Source organism: Schistocerca gregaria, chromosome 8 (assembly GCF_023897955.1).
Source record: "Schistocerca gregaria isolate iqSchGreg1 chromosome 8, iqSchGreg1.2, whole genome shotgun sequence".
Lineage (NCBI taxonomy): Eukaryota > Metazoa > Arthropoda > Insecta > Orthoptera > Acrididae > Schistocerca > Schistocerca gregaria.
Genome location: NC_064927.1, coordinates 157,166,522 through 157,188,213, shown reverse-complemented (window position 1 = coordinate 157,188,213; position 21,692 = coordinate 157,166,522). Strand labels below are relative to the sequence as shown.

The 21,692-nt window shown below is 40.3% G+C and overlaps 1 protein-coding gene across 3 annotated transcripts in view; it reads right to left on the bottom strand.

Annotated features, from left to right (window-relative positions):
* Window positions 1–21,692, bottom strand: part of LOC126283956 (aldo-keto reductase family 1 member B1-like) — a 71,396-nt gene that overhangs the window by 42,394 nt on the left and 7,310 nt on the right. For all 3 annotated transcript variants that reach the window (XM_049982395.1, XM_049982394.1, XM_049982396.1), the window contains exons 2-3: window positions 18,562–18,729; window positions 4,878–4,994 (exon numbers count right to left, since the gene is read on the bottom strand). In XM_049982395.1, coding sequence (XP_049838352.1) covers window positions 4,878–4,994; window positions 18,562–18,729 — 285 coding nt within the window. The remainder of the gene's footprint in view (window positions 1–4,877; window positions 4,995–18,561; window positions 18,730–21,692) is intronic.

Here is a 21,692-nt window from a genome sequence, read left to right as displayed (position 1 = left end):
AGGCTCAGTGCCAATCGAACACTGACCATTCAAGGGACTGCAGAAGAATGTAACATTTCAGTTTGATCATGTCATGAAATACTGCTACAGCAACATGGAATACATTATTTTGCTGCCAAGTTCATCCCACAGCTCATGAGTCAAGATCAGAAAGACCTTCACCTCACAATCTGTGAAGAGCTTTTGGATTCCACAAATGAGAACAAGATGTTCCTTAAGAGAATCGCAACTGGTAATGAGAAGTGGGTCTTTGGTTATGATGCTAAAACCAGGGTTCAGTCTTCACAAAGGGGTCAGAAAAGGTTCTCCAAGACCAGGACAGGTCAGGTCAAATATCAAATCCATGCTGATAGTTTTCTTTGACTTTGAAGGATTATATTATCATGAATTTGTTCCACAGGGACAAACTGTTAATTGATGGTGCCATCAGAATGTCCGCAAGAAAATGTGCCAAGGAAACGGCCTGAAATGTGTTAAGACAATTCATGGCTCTTGCATCACAATAACACACCCGCACATGCATTCCTGTCGACACATGATTATTGCACAATAAGTGAAATCACTGTACTGCCTTATCCTCCATACTATCCAGAACTGGCCCTGCAGATGTTCTTTTGTTTTCATTTCCAAAGTTGAAAATCTCATTGAAACGACAAAGATTTGCAATGATAGATGAGTTAAATAAAATTTGCAACTGGTGCTTTGCACGATCCAACAAGAGGCTTACCAAGATTGCTTCTAGATGTGGCAGTGGCATTGAGACCTGCATATCAATTGTGGACGAGAGTATTTCAAAGGAGACCATTCACAATAAGAAAAAGGTAAATGCACAAAAATTTTATGGACGAAGTTCCGGAATTTTTCTAACAGACCTCGTATGCCTCACCCCCTTGTTGCATGCCATTCATGCCCCTGCCCCCTCTCCCATATCCCCCAGGGGTCATGCCCCACAGTTTTAGAACTACTGTCTTACCCCCCACCACCCCCCCCTCCCCCACCCCCCACCACCACCACCACCACCGAGGATGCACAGCATACTCAAGAAGAAAGCCTGAATCAGGCAGAATAAGAGGAAATTAAATTCCTTGATGATGTACCATATCCTAAAATCAGCTGTACCAAACAGAATAGCAATGAAAATTGTGCAGAATCTTTGAATCAAATAGGAAGAAACCTATGGGACAGTGCAAAAATCAAAAAGCAAATAAAGATATCCCAACCTTAGTGTAAACTGAGAATATGTGGCACAGTGTTAAGAACCTGTCTTTTACTACTATGCAGTGGGCTGTGACAACCTGGAAAATTGGAACTCACTCATGCAAGCAGGAATGAAACTTGATCATGACTAGCCCCAGAAAACTAAGGAAAACTAACAGTAAGTGGGTACTCAAACTGAAGAGGAAAACAGATGGAGTTATGAATAGATTCAAAGCTCAACGTGTTGCTACAGGACTTTGACAGATGCGTGTCATGGGCTATACTGAAAACTTCAGTCCAATGGTAATTTGACTATATGCCAACTTTCCCTATTAGATGCAGCGATTGTATCAACAATGAAATGACATATTGATATGACAATACTACTTTATTGCTCATAACCTGACATATACAACATCCACATGACACAGATTACAAACTGAACAGACTTCTTTGAGATTCAGCCAGATATTGTACTCAGCTGAGTGTTCTCTGGTCAGTGGTGTTACTTGTGCTAGTGTCCCCAGAACTCTGTAAGAATAATCTTATATATTGTGTTATCAACATCCATGAACATGAGGAAGGGTGATGTTAAAGTTGCATGTTTCTACAGTGATATATATATATATATATATATATATATATATATATATATATATATATATATATATATATATATATATATATCTCTTCTCGTTACGCGCCAGGCCTCAACCTCCGCTAATCTCAAGTTGCCGCCACTCATACCTCACCTGTCATTCAACAACATCTTTGCCTTTGTACTTCTGCCTCAACTGACATCTCTGCCCAGACTCTTTGCCTTTACAAATGTCTGCTTGTGTATATGCGGATGGATATGTGTGTGTATGCGAGTGTATACCTGTCCTTTTTTGCCCCTATGCAAAGTTTTTCCACTCCCGGGATTGGAATGACTCCTTACCCTCTCCCTTAAAACCCACATCCTTTCGTCTTTCCCTCTCCTTCCCTCTTTCCTGATGAAGCAACTGTTGGTTGCAAAAGCTTCAATTTTGTGTGTATGTTTGTGTGTCTATCAACTTGCCAGCGCTTTCATTTGGTAAGTCACATCTTCTTTGTTGATAGATACATATTTCCCCCGTGGAATGTTTCCCACTATATATAAAAAATAGAAAGAAACTTCCACATGGGAAAAATATATTAAAAACAAAGATTCCAAGACTTACCAAACGGGAAAGTGCCGGTAGACAGGCACAATAAAATAACACACAAACACACACACATCCCGCAACTACCCTCCCGATCTGGTACAGAAGCAAATAACCAGAGCCACTTCCTCATCCCCTCAAACCCAGAACCTCTCACAGAAGAACCACAAAAGTGCCCCACTTGTGACAGGATGCTTCTCCGGACTGGATCAGACTCTGAATGTGGCTCTCCAGCAGGGATATGACTTCCTCAAATCCTGCCCCGAAATGAGATCCATCCTTCGTGAAATCCTCCCCACTCCACCAAGAGTCTTTTTCCGCCGTCCACCTAACCTTCGTAACCTCTTGGTTCATCCCTATGAAATCCCCAAACCATTTTCCCTACCCTCTGGCTCCTACCCTTGTAACCGCCCCCGTGTAAAACCTGTCCTATGCACCCTCCCACCACCACCTACTTCAGTCCTATAACCCGGAAGGTGTACACGATCAAAGGCAAAGCCACGTGTGAAAGCACCCACGTGATTTACCAACTGACCTGCCTACACTGTGACGCTTTCTATGTGAGAATGACCAGCAACAAACTGTCCATTCACATGAATGGGCCCAGGCAGACAGTGTTTGTTGGTAATGAGGATCATCCTGTGGCGAAACATGCCTTGGTGCTTGGCCAGCACATCTTGGCACAGTGTTACACCGTCCGGGTTATCTGGATACTTCCCACTAACACCAACCTATCCAAACTCCGGAGATTGTAACTTGCCCTTCAATATATCCTCTCTTCTCGTTATCCACCAGGCCTCAATCTCTGCTGATTTCAAGTTGCTGCCACGCATACCTCACCTGTCATTCAACATCATCTTTGCCTCTGTACTTCCGCCTCGACTGACATCTCTGCCCTTACTCTTTGCCTTTAAATATGTCTGCTTGTGTCTGTGTATGTATGGATGGATATGTGTGTGTGTGTGTGTGTGTGTGTGTGTGTGTGTGTGTGTGTGTGTGTGTGCGTGTGCGTGTGAGTATATACCTATCCTTTTTTCCCCCTAAGGTAAGTCTTTTTGCTCCCGGGATTGGAATGACTCCTTACCCTCTCCCTTAAAACCCACATCCTTTCATCTTTTCTTCTCCTTCCCTCTTTCCTGACGAAGCAACCGCTGGTTGTGAAAGCTCGAAATTTTGTGTGTGTGTTTGTGTGTTTTTTTATTGTGCCTGTCTACTGGCGCTTTCTCGCTTGGTAAGTCTTGGAATCTATGTTTTTAATATATATGCAACAACCAGAGGGTTTTCAGGAGAGTACAAAAAAGAGTATACTACTTGAAGAAAATTATCTGTGGAACTGAATGAACAAGCATCATTAGTTCTCCAGTATGCTATATCAGTTTGGTCTGACAGCAACAGCTGCAGATTCTTACATTTTTGGAAATGACAACAATGGACGTTTGACCATTTTAGCTGTTCACATCAATCAGAGCAGATGAGTCATCAGTATGTTGCTGAATTATCTTGAGGAGGAATTTTTTGTATCTATGTAAAGTGTTAGTCACTATCTTGGGTTTCAAACAGTTAAGTTTCAAGAGGGCTCTATCTTCTTGAATCAAGAGACATATGCAAGACCTATTCCAGAACACTACAACATGGAGAATGCCAATGGTGTGACATGGACAAGTGCACTCTGAGCTAGGACTCAGTTCACAAATTACTAATTCTCCATGCAGTGTAGCTAGTTCTTGCTGTCAACATTGAAGGTCTTAGAGACAAAAGACAGTGCAAGTGTTAAAACACTTACTAATTTAAATGGAATTGTTATGATAATCAATTAATAATGTTTTGTTTTGTTTGTTTCTCTTGTATTCATATCCATTGTTACATTTTCACACTTGTATTTGGCACACTTTTCAGTTGCTTATACTGTCTGCCATCTGAGACTTACTGAGTCATTGTGATGGTAGAGAGACAGCCTTCTTCCTGTAATGAAATCTGCCAACTTGTATATGGATTGTCAAAGTGATATCTGGTTGATCAAGTACCATGAGCATCATAGGCAAACATAACACCTAGATATGAAGTATGATTTTAAATCAGATCAGCAAGCAGGTACTCTCACCTATCTATTTACTAGAAGCATCTTTAATAAACTAGGACAGCTAGTTCTTGTTGTCAACATTGAAGATCTTAAAGACAAAAGACACTAATTGAAATGGGATTGTTATGGTAATCAATTAATAATGTTTTTTGTGTGTTTCTCTGATATTCATAAATATTGTTATATTTTCACACTTGTATTTGACATACTTTCCAGTTGCTTATACTATGCTGCCATCTGAGACTTACAGACTGAACTCAGTGGCAGAGAGACTACCTTCTTCATGTAATGTCTCTGTGCATTAAGTATCATATTTTTGTACCTGTTTAATGATTAAAACAGTGTCATTCTCCTACAGCAAGAATCAGAGTGTTTTACCATGACTACTTTATCAGTTCCATATTTGATCAACTCACCCTGTTTGAAAATGGCCGGTGCACAAGATAGAGGTCAACATAATCTAGCTTAAGATCTGTTAATGTCTTCTTGCAGGCTGGAACAACCAATTCTGGGCTATGACAGGTGTTCAACAACTGAAACAATAATTTATTCTCCATAAGTTTCTGAGACATTTGCAATTCACTTAAACTGTATTATTGCACTATGTAGAACAACAAGCTTCAAGTAATTTTGACACATTTGTGTTTTAAAAATACTATAGTGTAAATATATAACAGGACATATTTATACCATGGAAATAATAATTCACTGGACTCGCATTCGGGAGGACGACGGTTCAATCCCGCGTCCGGCCATCCTGATTTAGGTTTTCCAGACAAATGCCGGGATGGTTCCTCTGAAAGGGCACGGCCGACTTCCTTCCCCATCCTTCCCTAATCCGATGAGACCGATGACCACGCTGTCTGGTCTCCTTCCCCAAACAACCAACCAACCAAATAATAATTATCTAAAAAACTGTTCAGTGTCCTGAAATTTTGGTTGTAGTATTCAGTTCCACCAAATTAATAAAGAACACCAAATTTATTTTTTCTACCACATAAGAGCAATCAAAATAAATATAGCATATGAAGCACAAAAAATAAATTAATCTTGGAAAAGACAAAACTAGTCATTCAGTTGTGGAAGTCAGCGGAAAATATAATAGAGTAAAACACCTTAGACACCATATTAGGCTAAATGACATATTTATTCTTTTAACAATATTATAAAAGTATAGTTGCTGCTCACCATATAGCAGAGATGCTGAGTCACAGATAGGCACAATAAAAAGACTGTGAACAAGGCTTTCAGCCAAACAGGCCATCATCAGATTACACACACACACACACACACACACACACACACACACACACACAATGATAAGCCTTGGCAACCAAAGACTATGGTCATGTGTCTGTGAGTTGTGTTTGCATGTGTGTGTGTGTGTGTGTGTGTGTGTGTGTGTGTGTGTGTGTGTGTGTGTGTGTGTTTTGTCTACTCTAATGAAGGACTGTTTTGCTGAAAGCTTTGTTTGACAGTCTTTTTGCTGTGCCTATCTGCAACTCAGTATCTCTGCAATATTGTGAGTAACAACTATCCTTTTATAATACTGTATTTGTTCCATCCTGGGGTTTCCATTGTTTATTATACTTATTGTTTTTTTCTCATCAGTGATAAAGTTCACTGTAACAATAATGTTACCACATGCTGAATCTGATAGTATTGTTCCTGTGTTAATGTTACACTTTAGGCCACATTTGCTTAGAGGGAAAAAGGATAGACAACTAAATAAAGAATAACAGACCCATAACACAAATATCAGTGATCAAATTCGGTTTAACAAGCTCCTCTTCACTATCAAAACAGGTTGTTCTTGTTGTCATTGTTGTTGTGGTCAACAGTCGAAAGAGTGGTTTGATGCAGCTCTCCATGCTGCTCTGTCCAGTGCAAGCCTCTTTATCTCTACTGCAAACTTCATCCTCCTGAATCTGCTTACTGTATCCATTTCTAGGTTTCCCTCCACAATTTTTAGCTCCCCCACCCCCAATTTTCTTCAATACCAAACTGATCTCTCAGAAAGTGTCTTATCAACCGTTCCGTTCTTTTACTCTAGTTGTGCCACAAATTTCCTTTCTCTCCAGTTCTGTTCAATATGTCCTCATTAGTTACGTGATCTACCTATCTAATCTTTAGCGTTCTTCTGTACCACTGCATTTAAAAATTTCTCTTCCACTCTTGTCTAAACTGTTTATCATTCATGTTTCACTTCCATACATGGCTACAATCCAGCCAAATACCTTCAGAAAAGACTTCCCAACACTTAAGTCTATATTCAGTGTAAACAAATTTCTCTTTGTCAGGAATGCTTTTCTAGCCATCTCCAGTAAGGCCATTTTTGTTGATGTTGCAACAAGTTAAAGAAAATAATTCATAATAGAATTAAAATTCTTTCTGAGAAAAAAGTCTTAGTAGAATATTTACTTACAAATAATTTTAAGCAGCAGGTGTAAGTACGATGACTGTAAAGGGATCAGTGTGATAATTGCATAATAAAGATGCTAAGTAAATAAATAAAGCATAAAATTAAATATTCAAACCCTGTTTTAAAGCTTAAATTTGTTGTTTAGTCATGTATTTTATTTTTTCAAATTCCTTTATTATATTTTAGTAATAAAATCCATTGTTTTGCGTAATATCTAAACAACAACCAGTTTATAAATCATTGTAATGGTGAAGTTATAGTCCACACAGAATACAGTGGCCAATACATGGTGACTAGTTCTCCTCCAAAGTACTGGGAGAGTTCGTTCGTTTGTTTGTTCAGAAGGGGAGGCCAACAATATTTTCCAGCTTTCAGCTGACTGACAGTGGCAGAATCAAAGCGCACACACTACAATCTCTTTCAAACATTTTTACAGAAACTATTAAGTAAAAAAAGAAATTCATTTTTGCATTGCTTATAGCTTTGTATGTCAGGTCCATAGTAATATGATCATGATTTCATTAATGGTGTCAGTTCTTATCATAATTACATGGAAGTAAGGCCATGCATGAAATTTGAAAAATTTTTAAGTTAAAAATAGGAGTTGCTATGACTTTGCATTTGATGCATATTATGTAAAAATGTTTAGTGTTGGGTGGAGATCCCAATCTGACACCAATCTCAAGAAATTTTATGTTATATAGCACACTCATTTGCTATTGCATCCTGCCAGTGATAAACCCAGAGTGAAATATCCACAACATTCCTCGTGTTTCATAATTGGTTCAAGATATCGAAATTAGATTTTGGAGAATGGTAGCACACAAAGAGGAGAGCATTTTTCCATGTGTTTATTATTCATCTCCATTATCTGCCTTGTTATTCCACATACTACAAACTTTTCGATGAAAGAATTTAATTTTTGGGGGACATTGATAGCTGGTGAAATGAAAAATGCTACAGGTTTTGGAACAACATAAAGGAGAGGTTCCATGCTTGTTTTGTATGAAGGATGCGCTTTTTCATAAGATACTTACTTTACTTTTTCTCTGTTCCTCACTTAATAAACTTAAACAACAGCCGTTCCAGAGTTCTCTTGCAATTGCATCTGTATAACATGTTAGAGAGGTGACACTGTGTCAACTCAGCTCTTTTTTGGCAAAAGAAGCAAATTTTAACATGACAACAAGTGAAATGTGCAGGTTTTACTAAAAATTCATCACCCTTGATACTTCTCTGAAAGTTACAAATGGTTAGCAAGCCAGGTAAAAATAAATCGGTCCATTTTCATTGGAATTCTTTTTAGATGCTAGCCAAAGCAGAGGTGACAGATTGTTTTGATTGGTCACCAAGCAAGTATGGGCAAGGAGGGGGTCCACCTAATATTTACAAAAAAATGTTAGTGAAGGCTTCAGTTTAGAATGGCACTTCCCCTCTAGCTCTCGGCATTTCCCCTAAGTGTCTGGCCATAACCCCCACCACTACTGCTCTCCCCACATGTGCAGTGCCAACTGTTGCTGACTGTGAATCTGCCAGCCATGGCTCTCTGTGCAGACTCTAACCATTATTTTCAAAATAATGATTTCTCAGACAGAATGTCATCCTATGTCATTTCGCCCTACAGTAACAAATGAAAGTTAAACACATTTAAATATCATTTACAATTCTGCCTTGGTTTGCAAGTACTGTGTACAAAGTAATTATGTGTTTATCTACATCTACATCTACACTCACACCTTGGGTGTGTGGTGGAGGATACTTCATGCACCATGGTTACTTCTCACCTTTTCTATTCTAGTTAAGATTTGTCCTCAGGAAAAGTATTGTTACTAAGCCTCCATGTCAGCTCAAATTTCTACAATTTCATCCCTTTGCAAGATACATGTAAGAGGAAGCAATATACCTATTGATTTTTCTATAAACGTACAGTTGCAGAAATTTAACACTAAACTATACCATAATGCAGGGTTCACCTCTTGTAGCATCTACCAGTGGAAATGGAACAGCATTTTCATGAGACTTTTGAGCTTACTACATTAAACTGTGATGAAAATGCTGCTCTTTTTTGTATCTTCTCTTTTCCTCTGCTAAATACGTCTAGTACTGAATCCAAATTGATGAAAAATATCAAAGTAATTGATTGGACAAGTGTTTTGTAAGATACATCCTTTTTGGATGAACTACATTTCCTGAAGATTCCAGTGATTCTCAGTGCAGCATACTTGTACATCTTACCAGCTATTGGTTTAATAATAATAATAATAATAATTTATGTCACTGTTGCACTTAAAAACTCTCCATACACGTGTTCAAAGATATTTTACTGCTGTGAATGTTTCCTGTGAGTGTTATGCAATCATATAATAATAAATTAATGAGTTTTTTCTGTTTATTTTGCAATACAACACTTTCTTCAAAAAGCCTGATGAAACTTCCAACGTCATCCTTTAAATTGTTTGCCGGCATTGTGTGAAACATTCCATTGCCATAATGGATTCAGAATATTTGTACAGATGGCTTTGATTTAACAGAATATCAGAACTTCTTATGATTTTCTGTCAAATCAGCAGATATAATAATTTAACCTTTGAATTCATTTGACATTTTGCAAATTGCACTCCTTATGCTAATTTTTACTTTTTCAGTTTGTTTTTATCTATGAAGCTTTGACTACATTTGCATCTGAAGTAAAGCACTCTGTGATTTTGGAGCAGCTTTCTAAAACAGTTTTTGAACCACAGAAGGTCAGTACCACCCCTTACAGCTATGCTCATAACATACTGGTAGCTATTCAAAGAGTGTTGTGGAATACTGTTGAATTTTGTCCATTTACACTGCACATTTCCAGCCTCAGAGATACATGTGCTCAGGTATCCTGAAACCTGCTTCTTGTCAAATATGTTAGGCAGAAATCTCTTCTTAACTTTCTTTACAATCCATTTTAGATTTGTATTCAGTAATGCTATAATGTTCTTTTGATTAATGAGTCCTTTCTCTATGTTCCCTGTGACAGAAAGTCCAGGCCTGTTTGCAACCACAATATTTCAGAAGTTATCTTCATGAAGCAGTTCTCCAATTAACAATTCAAGGTATTTTTTGAATAAAGCCTGAATAACAGTTTCATGTGATTCCCTGTCCCTATTACATACTACAATCATTTGAGACTCCCAATCCACAAGTGGTAAGTTGGAATCTCCTCCAATACTGCAACATGACTGTTAAACTTACGCAGAATCTGATCCTAGTTTCCACTCAAATGTTCCACCTCCAAGGCTTCTGAGGTAGGGGGTGTATTAAAGGAACTGATTATCATGTTTGATCCACATATAATAATTGTCTTTACCCAAATTAGTTCACATTCAGTATCTGTAGTAGAAAAAATGATGATGTAGAATTGTTGGCCAGTGGCCCCAACCAGGGAAGTTTGCCTGCTGGATTGTAAGTTTTATTTCAGGTGATGTCACATTGGGCGACTTGTGCATTGGTGACAATGAAATCATCATGATGTAATGTATTCTTTAAGGCAATAAACACACCTCCATCACCAGTGCTCATCCTATCTTTGTGATATACATTCAGTCAGGATTTAGAATTTAATTTCTGTTAAAACTTAGTTTAACTAGCTTTCTGTGCCTAGTGCTATATGGGCATTAGTACTGTTTATAAGTGAGACTAGGTCAGGGATTTTCCATGGATTGTCCTGTGGTAAACTAATACTATATTAATATTCTTGCTCTGATCTCCCATGATGAATGCTATTCTTTATTTTTCTGGGGCCTTCTGTGGATTGTCCTGTGGCTACACAATACTGTATTAATAGTCTTGTTCTGATCTCCCATGATGAATGCTATTATTTTTCTATAATGTGGCTGACAGTCTTCCCTGTCTGAAATTAGAATGTGTCTTATTGGGGTCATGGAGGGATTTCTGTGGCAAAAAAGGAAAAAAAAGTGAATGCCACATGTACTCTGCTAGCTTAGTTGCTGCTTCTTGAGTGTGGTGCTAGCCTAGTCATTCAAAATCATTTGCAGGGTGAGGAGAAGGTCCTACAGTTCTCCATCTCATAGCAGATACCAAGGAATCCACAACCAAGGGTGTCTCAAAGTCATATGAGCCTCTGGTTTAAGCCTTCCACTCTGCTCCAAACCAGAGGACTACGATCAGTTCTTGGAATTACGCTTCCACCCAGTGCATGAGGCTAGTTGACTTCACCAAAGCAGTCAGTGACCTGAAGCAGCTGAGTGTGCACTATGAACCAAAGCAGCAGGTGACAGCAATGGTGAACAAGCCATTATTTGCAACAGGCTGTGCCAGTGCTCTTGATAGTTACCTGCAGAGCCTCTCCACATCCTGGGTGAGACATCCTAGCAAGCAAACAGAGTGCCCACTGCAGATAGGTCCTTTGTGAAGGAATGGATCCACAGGAATGGTTCACTTGACTGGGTGAAAGGACCAATGAAAGACTTCTAAGAAACTGAAGTTCACCATTCTTTCAGGTCTGTCTAACTGACACCTCAGTCTCATTTTGTGGTTCTCGTTCCAGTTTCCATCTTCCAATTTCCTGTTGGTACCTTCCATAACCTCACTGACTCTCTTCCTACACATATTGCAGTGGTCCACACTGCAAAGCTGGTTATTCAGGATTTTTATAGGTGGTCACATTATTGTAACTGGATAGTGTCCATCAAAAAATTACACTACTGGCCATTAAAACTGCTACACCACAAAGATGACATGCTACACATGCAAAATTTAACCAACAGGAAGAAGATGCTGTGATATGCAAATGATTAGCTTTTCAAAGCATTCACACAAGGTTGGCGCCAGAGGCGACACCCACAATATGCTGACATGAGGAATGTTTCCAACTGATTTCTCATACACAAACAGCAGTTGAGCGGTGTTGCCTGGTGAAACGTTGTTGTGATGCCTCTTGTAAGGAGGAGAAATGTGTACCATCATGTTTCTGTCTTTGATAAAGGTCAGATTGTAGCCTCTCACAATTGCAGTTTATCGTATCACAACATTGCTGCTCACATTGGTCGAGATCCAATGACTGTTAGCAGAATATGGAATTGGTGGGTTTAGGAGGGTAATACGGAATGTCATGCTGGCTCCCAATTTCTGCATATCACCAGCAGTCGAGATGACAGGCATCTTATCCGCATGGCTGTAACGGATCATGCTGCCACGTCACGTTCCCTGAGTCAACAGACAGGGATCTTTGCAAGACAACAAACATCTGCATGAACAGTTTGACGATGTTTGCAGCAGCATGGACTATCAGCTAGGAGAACATGGCTGCAGTTACCCTTGATGCTACATCGCAGAGAGGAGCACCTGTGATGGTGTACTCAACGACGTACGTGGGTGCATGAATGGCAAAACGTCATTTTTTCGGATGAATCCAGGTTCTGTTTACAGCATCATGATAGTCACATCCGTGTTTGGTGTCATCGCGGTGAACACACATTGGAAGCATGTATTCATCATTCCCATACTGGCGTATCACCCGGCGTGATGGTAATGGGGTGCCATTGGTTACACGTCTCGGTCTCCTCTTGTTCGCATTGACGGCACTTTGAACTGTGGACATTACATTTCAAATGTGTTACAACCCATGGCTCTACCCTTCATTCAATCCCTGTGAAACCCTACATTTCAGCAGGATAATGCACGAGCACATGTTGCAAGCCCTGCACAGGCCTTTCTGGATACCGAAAATGTTCGACTGCTGCCCTGGCTAGCACATTCTCTAGATCTCTCACTAATTGAAAATGCCTTGTAATGGTGGCCGAGCAACTGGCTCATCACAATACACTAGTCACTACTCTTGATGAACTGTCATATCGTGTTGAAGCTGCATGGGCAGCTGTACCTGTACACGCCATCCAAGCTCTGTTTGACTCTATGCCCAGGCGTATCAAGGCTGTTATTACGGCCAGAGGTGGTTGTTCTGGGTACTGATTTCTCAGGATCTATGCACCCAAATTGCATGAAAATGTAATCACATGTCAGTTCTAGTATGATATATTTGTCCAATGAATACCCATTTATCATCTGCATTTCTTCTTGGTGTAGCAATTTTAATGGCCAGTTGTGTATAATCACAGTCAAGCTTCAGTGGTCCATTAAAATGGTATCATACTGTAAAGTGTTTGAGATATCATTAGGAAGGTAAAAAGCATAAAATATACAAATAGAACAGTTATGTCCCAAGAAAAAATTAAAACCATGTGGTCAGTCATGAAGGAAGCATCTGGTAAACAGCACAAGGGCATGTGTATAACATCAGTTCATAGGAAAACTGTATTTGTTACTGGTAAGTCAGATATATGTACAGTATTTAACTATAACTATCTGAATGTAGCAGGTGAACTAAATAAAAATTTAGTTCCTGCAGGGAATCTTAGAAGACAGCTTTCCAAGACCGTCAGCTGATATACACCTTCATGATACTGATAAGGGAGAGATTAAGTCAATAATTAAATCACTGAAGACTAAGGACTGTCGTGAATATGATAGGATATAAACCAGGAGACTAAAGGAATGTGCTGCTTATGTTAGGCCAGTACTTAGCCACATTTGTAATAACTTCCTTTCCTATAGAAATATTTATTTTCCTGAATGTTGAAGTACTCCGTAGTGAAACTGCCACATAAAAAGGAGGAAGGAGTAATATAGACAATTTTAGATTTGTTGCTGTGCCATCAGTATCTGCAAAAGTTATTGAAAAAGCTGTATAAATGAAGATAATTTTCTATCAAATGTGCAGTTTGGTTTTAGAATTGGTGTAACATGTGAAAATGTTATATTACCTTTTCTCTGTGAGGCACTGGGTGGATTAAACAAAAAGTTATGAATACTAGGCATCTTCTTTGATTTAAGTAAGGCATTTTATTCTGTTGCTCACAAAATGTTACTGCAAACGTTGGACCATTATGGAATAAGAGAGGTAGCTCACAATTATTTCCTCTTCTACTTTAAAAGCAGACAGCAAAATTTCATTCTCTATATTAATAGCTATGAAGTGGCATCTGATTGGTACACAGTTAACAAGGGGTTGCCTTAGGAGTTGGTGCTAGAACCACAACCATTTATTTTACATATAAATGATTTGTCTTCTAATATGATAAGTAATTCAAAATATTTTTGTTTGTAGATGACACTAGCTTAGTAGTAAAATATATTAAGTGCAACATGGGCAATGTATAAAATAGTGCAGGTGAACACATAAGTTCATGGCTTGTAGAAAGTAAACTGATGCCAAATTACAGTAAAACTCAGTTTTCACAATTTGTAATACACAATTCAATTAAAACTGGCATTCTGATAACACAGAATGGACATGTAATTAGTGTGTTTGAGCAATTAAAGTTCCTAGTGTTTCAGATATGAGGTAAGCTGTTGTGGGAAGCTCATGTTCAGGATTTTATTCAAACACTAAAAGCTGTTATATTTACCATCAGAACAGTATCTGCAATAAGTGATAGTCATTATTAACGGCACCATTCTGTGTGCTATCCAGAGTCTTTGTATTATGTGAAGAGGTGTCTTACTGCAGCAACATTAGGATCACTGAAAACACAATACATTACACTTTCTCAACACTGTCCATTCCTTCCACAGCAGCATATCACTACACGTTCACTGGAACTATTACTAGGACTACCAACAGCACCATGCCATGTGCCTTCCTTTTCCCCCACATGTAACAGGGTTGTACTACATGTTCACTGGGACCAGGAATGTAACCGTGTCATATGATTTCTCTGTGGCATTCGTCCCACATGCAAAGTCATGTAGCATGTTCCCCAGAACTGTCAACAGAACCACACTGTGCACTATTATACAGTGTCCTACTTGTAAGAGGGTCTTACTGTATGTTCATTGGGACTTCTAGCAGCACTGGACATTGTACTTTTCTTCAGTATTTGTCCCACCTGTCACACAGTCTTTCTGCAGATACGTTGAGACTACTAACAGCACTGTACTATCAAATTTCTCTACAGTGTTTGTTCCACCTGCAGACTGTTGTACTGCATATTGCCTGGAACTACCCACAGTATCATCCTGTGCACCATCTCTACAGTGTTTGTCTCACATCCAGCATGCACATACAGAACATTCACTGGAACTATCAATAGAACCATGCTGTGTGCTGTTCTAGAGTGTTTGTCCTACATGTAACAGGATCCTACTGCATATTTGCCAGGACAACTAACAACTTAATGCTATGTACTTTCACTGGTGTTTGTCCCACCTATTGGAGGGTCTTACTGTGCATTCACTGTGACAACTAACAGCACCACACTATGTAGTTTCTTTACAGTGTGTCCCCCACCTGTAGCACAGTCATAACACAATCACTTGAACTGCTAACAGAACCACACTGTGTACTTCCTTTACAGTGTCTGCACTACTTGTAGACTGCATGTTCTGTACTACTACCCACACCACCACTCTGTTCATTTTGTCTAATTGATTTTACCACGTTCATCAGTGTTTTACTCAACTTTCAGTGAGATTGCTAATACCACCACACTGTCTGCTTTCTTCACAGTGTTTCTCTCACTAGTATCGTGGTCATATTGCAGGATTACTGGGACTACTGACACCACATCCTATGAGTTTGCTGTAGTGTTTGTTCCATCTGTATCAGGATGTTACTTCACATTTACTGGAAATTGTAACTGCACCATACTTTTTGCTTTCTGTAATCTTCTTTATGATGATACAATACAGTACCAGAAACTGATGAAGAAGTTGTACATAACTCAGGATGAGAACCTCACCTGAGCAGGACATTCACTACCTGTCAAAAAAAATGTGGAGCACCCAGAAGGGGCAGAGGAAACAAAATGAAACATCACATGTGATGTTATTTCAGTGACTAGCAAGTCAAGTCAAACCACCCAGCTAGCCATGCGGTCTAACGTGCTGCTTCCCAAGTGGGAAGGCATGCCAGTCCCTGGCACAAATCTGCCTAGTGGATTAATGGTTAGGTCTGGTGTGCCGGCCAGCCTGTGGATGATTTTTAAGGTTGTTTTCCATCTGACTTGGCGAAAGAGAGCTGGTTCTCCTTATTCCGCCTCAGTTACACTATGTCGGCAACTACTTCACAAACACTTTCTCCACATACACGTACACTGTGGGGGACGAAAGGCACAGTAACCTTGGGTCCGGTGTGGGGTGGCGTTGAGGTGGATGGACTGCTGTGGCCTGTTGTGGGGTTGTGAACCACTGAGGGCTATGGCAGGACGAAGCCTCTCCATCATTTCTAGGTCCCTGGTTCAACACACACAATACACAAGTCAAGTCAAGTTTATAAATATCTTGACTGTAGATATCCACTTGTCAGCACAATGTAACATCTGACCATGTCTTCTGGGTGTTATACTCTTTTTGTCAGGCAGTGTACTTTTTCAATCACTAAGAAGACTTCTGCTAAGTTCTATGACCTCCAGATATTCCAGCACATATTTACACATGATGTGGAATTTGCGTAGTCATACTTTAAAACAAACATCCCCGACTGCAATGAAATTTAACACTATATGAGTAGTGAAAATTCTACACCATTACAACTTGTCATGAATTTATGTGGGCTTCACATATGCACCAGCTGCCTGTTGAGCATATTAGTGCCTCACATACCCATTTAGAATGCTTGTGGCCAGATGAGTCATGTGAATACTCGCATACTGCTGTTTGCCTCTGGAAAAAGTACCTTGTACTCCACACACAATACAGTATCCTGTTGCATTTAGTAAAAGCTGAAACACTTCCATCTTCCTCATACATCTTCTCTCAGAGATTAATATGTTTGGCCATTTTTCTCTGTCGAACAGTGAAGTAGATTAACTCATCACTGAGGGTTACCGTTCTTTCTCCTTTTGCTTTTCAGCTTGCTCTTGCTCTCGCTCTCTCAACTCTTCTCATGCACATTTCTACCATGACTGGCACTTGACATCTACCTTCTTGCAAATAATAATTCTTAATTGTACTCTTCACACACACACAAACGTGAACTGTGTTGCTCCTGGTAAGTCTAACGTAAACCGTGTTTTTCCTGCTAAGTCTTTTAGTGTATTCACTATTACCAAGTCTTGAATTCCATATTACACAAATGGGAAGGAGAGTCCACAAGTTTCTTAAGGTATTCCATATCCAGTTGAACCATTCAGTTGTTAGGTCCAGTTGAGCTATGAGATTGAGAAGGTCCTAACTGCTACATTTCACATGCTGTTCCAAATAGTCCTAGGCATTTCCTATGGGATTAAGATAAGTTTATTTAGCAGCCCAGGTTGCCTCAGTGTTCTTCATAGCAGGAACATATGTGTGAACCTGGTTCTCGTCGTCTTGGAAAACAGAAGTATCCATAACATACGCATCATGAAGATGTGGGAGAAAAAGAAACACCTGGTCTCTAACAGTACTATAATAAACGCCTGCATTGTTTGATGTGGTTGCACACTGTCATCTATAAAAATGAAATCAGAGCCGAATGTACCCCAGAAAAGACGAACTTTGGAATGGAGTACAGTGTCACAGTAATGTTGACTGCAGAGTGTACCATGTTCAAAAATTTAGAGACCAATTATGCCGTGCAGCATTGTGATTTTCCACACCGTAATACCTGACAACCAAAAAAATCACGTTTTCAATGCTACTGGGTGCATTACATATCCCCACCTTGGACCAAATGATGGTACGTTCAGAATCACTTCTCAGACTGAATCTGCCCTCGTCTGAAAGGAGTTCATGACCCCCACCCCTCCTTGCTTCAGTCCCAATGCTCTTGACCTGTTAAATGTAGTCACTCTATTGCACCTGGCTTTTGAAGTGGGTCCTTCCTTGTCTGTTTCACAATGTACCAGTCATCGCCTCCTTCTGGCGGCAGTGTGCTTGGTTCAGAACACTCCCCATGCTAGTGAAAAATCCTGTAAGCAATACCAAACTCCTGGGCTACACTGGTCACACTTCGTCCTTCTTCCGGTTTCTCGATGACTCTACCCTGTCTGAAATCATCCAAATGCTGTCTCCGGACCATGTTGTAATGAAGAACACCAACATGGTGCACCGTAACTGCTCACTGATTCACATACACAGTATTTTCCCGTTTCTTCAATAGCCTCTTGTTATGGAGTCAGCTCCATTTGGCGCTATAGTCAAGCTAACCTCGGGCTATGTGATGTCCAACTTTTTGTACACAGCTTGGAGATCTCTAACAACATGCTCCCGTACTTTCATTCATTTTGGCCAAGTATTTAAAATGTTATGTTACTGTATCTGTCACGTGCTTAGGTTTTGCAGAGCAGTGTGTTTTACCCACCATGTACATGGAGAGATCAAGCCCACAGGAAGTGTGGTGTTTCCACAGCTTGACGCTTGGCCACAGATTTTCGTGCATTTTTCAACAAACGTAGTTCTTTTAGACGAAGCAACCACGTGAAATATAAATAATGTTATCTTTTATGTATGTAATAGTTACTTTTACGATCTTTCAACATGTCATTAGTGAGCTGCCAAAAAGTGGCTATAGTTCCATAATATTGGTTTGTGTGAAAAACGCACATCATTTTTCATTTTCTTTCTGAATTATCTGCATGTCATTTGACTTTCTGTACACGTCAAAAAGTCATCCTGTATATTATTATTTCTTCTTACGCCCTTACCTTGCTAGTGACGAACACATCTTCCCGCTTGACTGCGCCTTCCTTAAATTTCTCCTGCAGTGCATCGCCCACTCCTGATTCATTGCAGTATGCAGCTGCGGTGTCGATATGGCGATAACCGACATCGATTGCATGTTTAACCGCCTCCCCGACTTGTTCTGGAGTTGCCTGCAACATCACAAAACATGTAACTGATGAGCCAGAACAGTTTGATGGAGGGCTGATTGTGATGCCCTGGAGGCTCAGCATGAGCATTTCAGAAACTGCACGACTTGTCAGATGTACGAGAAGTGCTGTCATGAGTGTCTTCAACATGCAGAGAAAACAATGTGAAACCATGTCCAGACGTCCTGTGGTTGGCCACCCCTCACCACAGATGTCATACGTCGTAGACTGGGCAGACTTGTAAATCAGGACAGGCGGCAAACTGTGACAGAACGAACATCAGACTTTAATGCTGCACTGAGTAACAGTGTGTCTGGAAAAAAGTGCAATGAACACACCTAAAGAGAGGCTTCTGCAGCCGACGACACATGCATGTACCAATTTTAACATCACAACGTCAGCAACTATGAGTGAAATGGGCAGAAATATCATAAAAATTGGATGATGTATTCAAGGGAAAGAGCTTTACTAATTGAGTGTGTCAATAAAACTTTGATCCATCTCTGGCCCTTAAGCAAGCAGATATTCGGATTTGCATTGATTGGTAAAGTTGTTGTGCCAAATTCTGTCCAAATGGCATGTTGTATTGTTCAGATTCTGGACTGGTTGCAGGGCCCTGTCCATAATAGTCCAAACATTCTCAATTGGGAGAGATCTGGTGACCTTGCTGGCCAAGGTGGGTTTGACAGGCACGAAGACAAGCAGTAGAAACTCTCGTCATGTGCGAGTGGGCGTTACCTTACTGAAATGTAAGTCCAGGGTGGCTTGCCGTGAATGGCAACAGAATGGGGCATAGAATGTTGTAAACCTACCACTGTGCTGTAAGGGTGCTGCGGATGACAACCAAAGGGGTCCTGTTATGGAATGAAATGGTACACCAGGCCATCACTCATGGCTGGTCCATGTGGCGGGCGATAGTCAGGTTGGTATCCCACCGCTTACTGGGTCTTCTTCAGGCACGTCTTTGATCTAGAATCTCATTGACCGAAGTATAGTTGTCTTCGAACTGAGCCTCGATGACTAGAGAAGACATGTCTGGACACGTCCCAGACACCAGTGCAGTATCAGTCTGACTGTTGCCTGCCATATGGCCCAAAAACTAGGAGTGACAATCTGGGCCATCATTTGTTTTTACAGTAGGACCCCTTTGGTTGTCATCTGCGGTACCCTTACAGCATGGCGGTACGTCGACGATATTCTACACCCCGTTTTGTTGCCCTTCATGGCAAGTCATTCTGAGCCTACATTTCAACAAGATAATGCCCGCCGACACACGGCGAGAGTTTCTGCTGCTTGTGTTCGGGACTGCCAAACACTACCTTGCCCAGCAAGCTCGGGCGATCTCCCCCCAACTGAGAACGTCTGGGGCATTATGGGCAAGCCCCTCCAACCAGCCAGGGATTTTGACGATCTAACGCGCCAGTTGGACAGAATTTGGCACGAAATCCCTCAGGAGGTCATCCAACTACTCTACCAATAAATGCCAATCCAAATAACTGCTTGTGGTCCAACACGCTGTTGACTCGCTCGATTTGTGACGCTCTTTCTCTTGAATAAATCATCTAATTTTTCTGGAATTTCAATCATGTATTTGTCTGTACATGTACATAATCTCTATCGATTTCCATCCCATTCGGATTACCCCTTCATAGTGCCTCGTCTTTTTTATGTTAGAGCGCACATCTAAAAATATAACACAAATAATTTGATGGCCTCGTATTGGTCAGCTACTTTTTTGTGTAAAAATTTCAAATTATATCCATTCAAGAATTCCTCTAAGAAATGTGGAAGAACTTGTTAAGAAAAAATCATTAATGAACGATTGAAAACGTTTCTGCGTCGGTATTTGTCACATACTTTACCTGTATTTCTGTCGGTCGAGTGTCGCTCAATGTTGTACTTACTTACTTCATCCCTTTCTGTGTCAAAGTGAGATTGATTAAATGGTAACTAAGATAATTTATCCTTCTGGTATTGTATGTACGTGAATATCACGGTTACTCTCAAACCGAAATGGAACGTCCATAACAAATTTCATAAGTGAATAAAATTGTTAAAATGGCCCTGAGCACTATGGGACTTAACATCTGAGGTCATCAGTCCCCTAGAACTTAGAACTACTTAAACCTAACTAACCTAAGGACATCACACACATCCATGCCCGAGGCAGGATTCGAACTTGCGTTGCCGCGCGAGATTAGCCGAGCGATCTGCGGCGCTACAGTCATGGACTGTGCGGCTGGTCCCGGCGGAGGTTCGAGTCCTCCCTCGGGCATGGATGTGTGTGTTTGTCCTTAGGATAATTTAGGTTAAGTAGTGATTAAGCTTAGGGTCTGATGGCCTTAGCAGTTAAGTCCCATAAGATTTCACACACATTTGAACATTTTTTTCGAACCTGCGACCGTAGCGCTAGCGCGGGTCCAGACTGAAGCGCGTAGAACCGCTCGGCCACACTGGCCGTCTCATAAGTGAATAAGTACACTGTAATGCTGCGGTTAATATTCCCAATTGCTTAAAGAGATGGGTGCAAGGTGTGCGTGTGAACCCAACACATAAATCTAATTCCTTTCTTTTGTGGAATGAATACTTTTTGCCAAGGTGGGGATTTACCCCAGTATATATTCCCATAAGACATCAATGAATGAAAATACGTCAACTTACTGACTTCTGTGTCCTCAAGGCTGCAGTTATTCTTTTGGCAAAAGTAGCCTAACCTAAACGTGATACATAGTAGGTCTACTATATGAGTTTTCCACTTTAATTCTTCAGCAGTATGTACACCAAAGAACTCAGAATTTTCTATCCTGTTCATTCTTTCTTTCTTTTTGGTATGCTAGGTTAATAAGAGGAGAGATACTTTCGGCTGCACATAACTAGTTGAGGTGCGTATTTCAAAGTTTAAAGATAGTCCATTTGTGTGAAACCACTCAGAAACTTTCACTGATGATGCTTTGCTCGGCTTCACA